We start from the raw sequence: 6,816 nt of genomic DNA on the forward strand, positions 1-6,816 counted from the left end.
GGTACGGTGTATAGGTCAAGTTCCTCGTGCAGGGACTTAATAATAATAATAATAATAATAATAATAATAATAATAATAATAATAATAATAATAATAGTAATAATAATGATAATGTTCATAAAGTCCGAAAACATTACTTATCCCCCTTTTCCTTCCAGCGACAACCTACGTTTTGGAATCCAGTTCGCCCGACAGTTCGTAGATGCCCCCGAGAAAGAACGCCACAAGAAATTCAAACGGAAACGAAACTTGATGAACCTCCACAATAATGAAGCTGGAAGAGAGGTGAGTGAAGGTTTCGAAATTATGCTTAGTTCACTTCTAAACTTCCAAGTTTGTTCTCTAGTCTTGGGTAGTGCCATAGCCTCTGTACCATGGTCTTCCATTGTCTTGGGTAAGATTTCTTTTGCTTGAGTGTACACTTGGGCGCACTATTCTATCTTATTTCTCTTCCTCTTATTTTTCTTAATTTTTTATAGTTTTTATATGAAAGATCCATTTTAATGTTGTTACTGTTCTTGAAATATTTTATTATAATTGTTCATTACTTTTCTTGTAGTTTATTTATTTCCTTGTTTCCTTTGCTCACTGGGCTACGTTTCCTTGTTGGAGCCCTTGGGCTTATACCATGCTGCTTGTTCAACTAGGGTTGTAGCTTAACTTGTAATGATAATTAATTGTATGAATTAATTCTGCATTTCAGGTTCTCGTATCTAATTTTATATATTCATTTGTCTTTATTAGTTAACCATCTAATATTTATTTAGTGAAGTTATCTTTAGTAGAATCTTGTCATGCAAGTTATTGGTTCTTGTTGGGAATGAGTCTTGCTCATGTTGGAACTAAGGTTATTTGTGTTTATTATATGTCTTTGGTCTACTCTTGGTACATAACTAGTAAACATGTGATGCTTTGCCTGAATTCATGTGGATCAGTGTTAAAAAAGAAATAGAAAACAAAGGGCCTCAGTGCGAGAGAATCTAGAGAATCTTACGCTTGGTGTTGAGGTTCGATGGGATACTCGTGGGCCTTTTGTGTAGGTGAATGAAGCAACTGATGTTGCTGAATTTTTCTGCATAGAGGATTCATCTATGACTCAGTAGTTTGAATATGGAATTAGCTGTGGTTGTTGAGTTGTTGAATCTCTAGAGTCACTCATTAGGATAGCAAAGGATACCAAGTTTAGTGGTGTGGGATACCAAGGTCAAAGATATAAGATACCAAGATTAGTAGCATTGGATACCAGTATTAGCAGCGTAGAACACCAAGGTTAGTGGAATGGGATACCAAGATTATCAGTAGAGGTTAGGTTTGGTGAGAATTCATATACATTTCCGTAGTTTAGATATGGAAGCCGAAGTAGCTGTTGTGTTATTGAATCAAAACTATTAAAGTATATATATATATATATATATATATATATATATATATATATATATATATATATTATATATATATATATATATATATATATATATATAGAGAGAGAGAGAGAGAGAGAGAGAGAGAGAGAGAGAGAGAGAGAGAGAGATAGATAGATATAGATATAGATATAGATATATATAGATATAGATATAGATATAGATATAGATATAGATATAGATATAGATATAGATATATATATATATATATATATATATATATATATGTATATATATATATATATATATATATATATATCAGTAACAATAACAATAAATACAGCCATTTATAGTCCACTGCAGAACAAATCCCTCAGACATGTCTATATTCATTGTCTATGTTTTGGCCAGTTTTCACCACCCCGATGGCCACTACGGATTGATGATGATGGGAGATTTTGGTCTGACCACTCACAGAAACTTCACCTAGTCTGGTGTTCTTGACTAGTACAGCTTTGTTGAACAGGGGAAAACTCAAAACCTTTCACCACGTTAAGATATACCCACTCTGAAAGGGATATATATATATATATATATATATATATATATATATATATATATATATATATATATATATATATATATGATAAATTTTGCACATTTAGACGTGTTTTTCATATATATTCAAATAAGCCATATATATTTTTGATACATTAATGTCTGGATTCTCTTTGTGTGATTTCACCTGGGGCTCTGATCCCGAGGTCGTTAAGAGAATCCAGACATTAATGTATCAAAAATATATATGGCTTATTTGAATATATATAAATATATATATATATATATATATATATATATATATATATATATATATATATATATATATAACTTTTTCTTGCAAATTTCCATTCTAAACAGCCCATGTGCTTGCTTGCTTGCTCCCTCAGGCCGTGGCTCGCCTCATGAAGATGCAGTGCCGTTGTCACGGTGTATCCGGCTCATGCGAAGTGAAAACTTGCTGGCGTTCGATCCCCTCCTTTTCTGCCGTGGGAGACTACCTCAAGATGAAGTACAACAGCGCAGTGCAGGTAATGGTGAGAATACGAATCTGTTTTTGTTGGCCTCAAGGGGCCCATACACGTTCAAGAAAATCGTCAAAATTTTGCATCCAAATTTTTATATCAAAATTTTGATGCAAAATTTTGACGATTTTTTTAACGTGTATTTAAGCCTTTTTGGTTTAAGCTCCCTTAATTAATTGACTACTTGGTAACTTCAAAGAATTTTTTTTTTCTATCTTTTATTATGAAATACACATTTACAGTCTTACAGTTTATAACATGTATATATATCATAGTATATTTACATTAATATTTTTTTTTAATTTACATACAGTGTATTTACAATTGAAATTTTTACTGTCAATTAGAACTCATTGGTAAGCAGTACCATAGCTTACCCAGAAGGATCTGTTCTTACACTAAAAATTTTGCCATAAAAAACGGTAACAATCCAGGAATAAATGTTGCCAGACATTTACGTTTTAGAAACGGATCTATGGAGGTAAAGGAGTGATATTGCGGTCACCAACCCGTTAAAGATAATAACAAAGTAAGGTAAAAATTGCGGTCGCCTGTATTTTACTGAAATACGGCTGAGAACAGTATATTTTTACTGAGAATCTCCGATTAAAATTACGGTTTTTATAACAGTGTAATTTAGAATTGAAAATGGTATAAATAAAAAAGATAAGACAAGTAAATGTTCGACTGTACTCACGAGGGATGGGATTTGAACCTCTGCCACTGAAATCGTATAAGAATTCCATTGTAACAGGAATGGATTCCATCTTAATCATCAAATCGATATTAGTGTAAGCTAGAGATAAAGACTCGTTCTGAGACTCATTAATAACTACAAAGATACTGAGAGATTATTTAATAATCCAAGGGTTCCTTCAAAGTTATTAGAGGGATTATGTGGTAATCTTTAGATTGAGATTAATTTCAATATAATTTTATTATATCATAGAATCCTTGTCAGGATATATCATTATAATCCATGATATTCCTTTTTGAAATTATAAGTTAAATACTAAGAAAGGAGGTATTCCATGAACACTTAGAAAATATAAGAATTCTTAAAATATTTCTTGGAAATTAAAGGTAATTTATGATAATGTATGGATAATGAAAAGATTTTTTTTTAACAATACACAGCAATTAGGGTAATTCCCTTAGAATCACTAATTAATCTTGATTGTATTTTTTAATTATTTGATAACGGGTGGTTGAAAGGATTCCATGGGTAAAAATCTAACTCCAGAACTTAAGTTCAAATAAAAGTGGGATTAAATAGGATTCCACACTGAATTCCATTTACTATGGAGTATATATCCCATAATCCGGTGAATATAAAAAGAACATCCTGGAATATATATGTATGTGTATATATATGTATATATATATATATATATATATATATATATGTGTGTGTGTGTGTGTGTGTATATATATATATATATATATATATATATATATATATATATATATATATATATATATATATATATATAGTAACAAATATATAATGAACAACTAATAATGAATTGAATTCATTATGCATTGAAGCTGGTAACATATTTCTTTAATCTACTCTTCATCTACCCCTGAATACACGAGTTTTGAAGGCACTGTTGCATTCGAGCTAAGATTATATATCAATCACTTTAGAGCAAAGATTATATATCATTCACATTAGAGCTAAGATTATATATCAATCACATTAGAGCTAAGATTTTATATATGAATCACAGTAGAACTAAGGTTATATATCAGTGATATTAGAGCTAAGATTATATATCAATAACATTAGAGCTAAGATTATATATCAATCACATTAGAGCTAAGATTATAAATCAATCAATTTAGAGCTAAGATTATTTATCAATCACATTAGAGCTAAGATTATATATCAATCACATTAGAACCAAGATTATATATCAGTCATATTAGAGCTAAGATTATATATAAATAACATTAGAGCTAAGATTATATATCAATCACATTAGAGCCAAGGTTATATATCAGTCATATTAGAGATAAGATTATATATCAATCACATTAGAGCCAAGATTATATATCAGTTATATTAGAGATAAGATTATATATAAATAACATTAGAGCTAAGATTATATATCAATCACATTAGAGCTAAGATTATATATCAATCAATTTAGAGCTTAGATTTATATCAATCACATTAGAGCGAAGATTATATATCAGTCACATTAGAGCTAAGATTAAATATCAATCACATTAGAGCTAAGATCATAAATATCCTTCCAGCTGAAACGCAAGAAGCGAAGGAGCTCCTCCTCCCGCCGGCGGGAACCTCCCCGCCGGAGGCGACGAAAGCGCCGTAGCCGTAGGAACCGGCGTTTCCAGGCGGGGAAGGATGACTTGGTCCACATCCACAAGTCACCCAACTACTGCGTGCAGGACAAGAAGAAGGGCATCTTGGGAACTCAAGGGCGCTACTGTAACAAGACGTCCAATGGCGCTGACTCCTGCAAACTACTTTGTTGTGGACGAGGATACAATACCAAGGTTAGTGGGGTAGGATACCAAGATTAGTGGTGTAGGATATCAATGTTAGTGGCTTACGACACGGCGTAGGATACCAAGGTTAGAAGTGTAGGATATCAATGTTAGTGGTGAAGGAAGGTTAGTGACTTAGGATACCAATCATAGGGTACCAAAGTTAGTTGCGTAGGATATCGAAGCTAGTGGAATAGTATGCCAAGATTTATGGTATATGATACCTATTTTAGTAATGTAAGATACCAAGGCTAATGGAATAGGATACCAAGATAATCAGTGTAGGATAGCAATGTTAGTAGCAAAGGATACCAAGGTTAGTTGTTTAGAATACTAATGTTAGTGGTGTAGGATACCAAGGTTAGAGATGTCTAATACCAAGAATAGTAGCATACATAGGATGCCAGAGTTAGCAGTGTAGGTGTAGGGTACCAATGTTAGTGACGGAGGATGCTAAGCTTAGTGGTATAGTACTGTATGCCAATGTTAGTGGTGTAGAATGCCAAAACAATCTGTGTAGAATAGCAATTTTAGTGTGGTAGTATACCAGTGTTAGTGTTGTTCAGTATGTTACTAGGGTTAATTGTATAGGATACCAATATAATCAGTGTAAGATGCCAATGTTCGAGGTGTTGGATACTAAGGTTATCGGTGAAGTATATCTGGATTCGTGGGTGTAGGATGCTAATATTAATATTAAAAGATACCAATTGAGGTTTGTGATGTAGGATACCAAGGTTAGTGGTGCATGACAGCTAAAATATCAGTGTAGGATACCAATATGATCAATGTAGGACATCAGGATTAGTGGCGTAGGATGCCAATGTTATTGGTGTAGAATACCAAGGATCGAGGTGTGGATACTAAGATGTATAATATAGCAAGGTTTGTTGGTACAGGATATCAAACATAGTGGTGTAGGATACCAAGGTTATTGGTGTAGGATTGAGAAAGGAGGACAAATATTTAATGACAAAAGCTTGTAGATGTGTAGATTATTTACAGTTGATTCATTCTTCACTATATATCAACTAAAGATTTCTTTACTTGGACATTCTACTTACGATCATTGATGACTCTACTTACGATCATTGTCGTTTTGCAGGTGGAGACGTACGTCGACAGATGTCACTGCAAATTTGTCTGGTGCTGTTACGTGAAATGCAAGACCTGCGTGACTAACGTAGACGTCTACACTTGCAAATAAAGCTCGAATTGGAACTACGCAGTCTTCGCAGCTCGATGGAAGTGTCGCCGAGAATGGAGTGAGAGAAGAAGCGTGTGAGGTGGTCTACTTGATGAAAGAGAAACAATCCCTCAGCTATCGACTGAATTTCTGAAAGCTTTTGACCATTACTTGACGCCCAAATTTCTCCCAGTGTTGGAAAATAAATATATTGAAGGTCATCTTCGGAAAAGGAAGTGTTCTGAAACTAAAGGTTCGAACTCTTGAAAAAGATTGTCCTGAATAAACAAATCACGCCAGAACGTTATTCTGTATGAACAAATAACCAGTGTAGAAAAATATTTGTCAATCAAAAGTGGTATAGACTTGACAGCCATGATTTAGCAGCTCAAATCATGTCTTGTCTGCTAAATGTAAATATGTGTTGTCTCCTAAATCCTTGGCAGCATGTAATAGGAGGAAAGTGTTGTGTCGTAAAACCTTGACAGCATACTATGAGGTGTTTCACACAAGGTAGAAGGTATCAGCATATCTCATGAAATGCTGAAATTTAGATTAAAAATGCTTTCTTCTGTTGGTCATGTTTTTAAAGAACTCGTTAATATGTAAGCATTAGCATGTATCGTTTCAATTCTATGTTTTAACGATGTGTGATGTTGATAGATATGTG

At 33.1% G+C, this 6,816-nt stretch overlaps 1 protein-coding gene across 1 annotated transcript in view; it reads left to right on the plus strand.

Annotated features, from left to right (window-relative positions):
• LOC137656291 (protein Wnt-16-like) overlaps window positions 1-6,417 on the plus strand; it is a 34,350-nt gene extending 27,933 nt beyond the window's left edge. The window contains exons 3-6 of the mRNA XM_068390463.1: window positions 159-285; window positions 2,309-2,449; window positions 4,709-4,969; window positions 6,066-6,417. Of these exons, the coding sequence (XP_068246564.1) occupies window positions 159-285; window positions 2,309-2,449; window positions 4,709-4,969; window positions 6,066-6,167 (631 nt within the window). The 3' untranslated portion in view covers window positions 6,168-6,417. The remainder of the gene's footprint in view (window positions 1-158; window positions 286-2,308; window positions 2,450-4,708; window positions 4,970-6,065) is intronic.
• Window positions 6,418-6,816: the final 399 nt, after the last annotated feature.

This window comes from Palaemon carinicauda, chromosome 17 (genome assembly GCF_036898095.1).
Source record: "Palaemon carinicauda isolate YSFRI2023 chromosome 17, ASM3689809v2, whole genome shotgun sequence".
NCBI classification, from domain to species: Eukaryota; Metazoa; Arthropoda; class Malacostraca; order Decapoda; family Palaemonidae; genus Palaemon; species Palaemon carinicauda.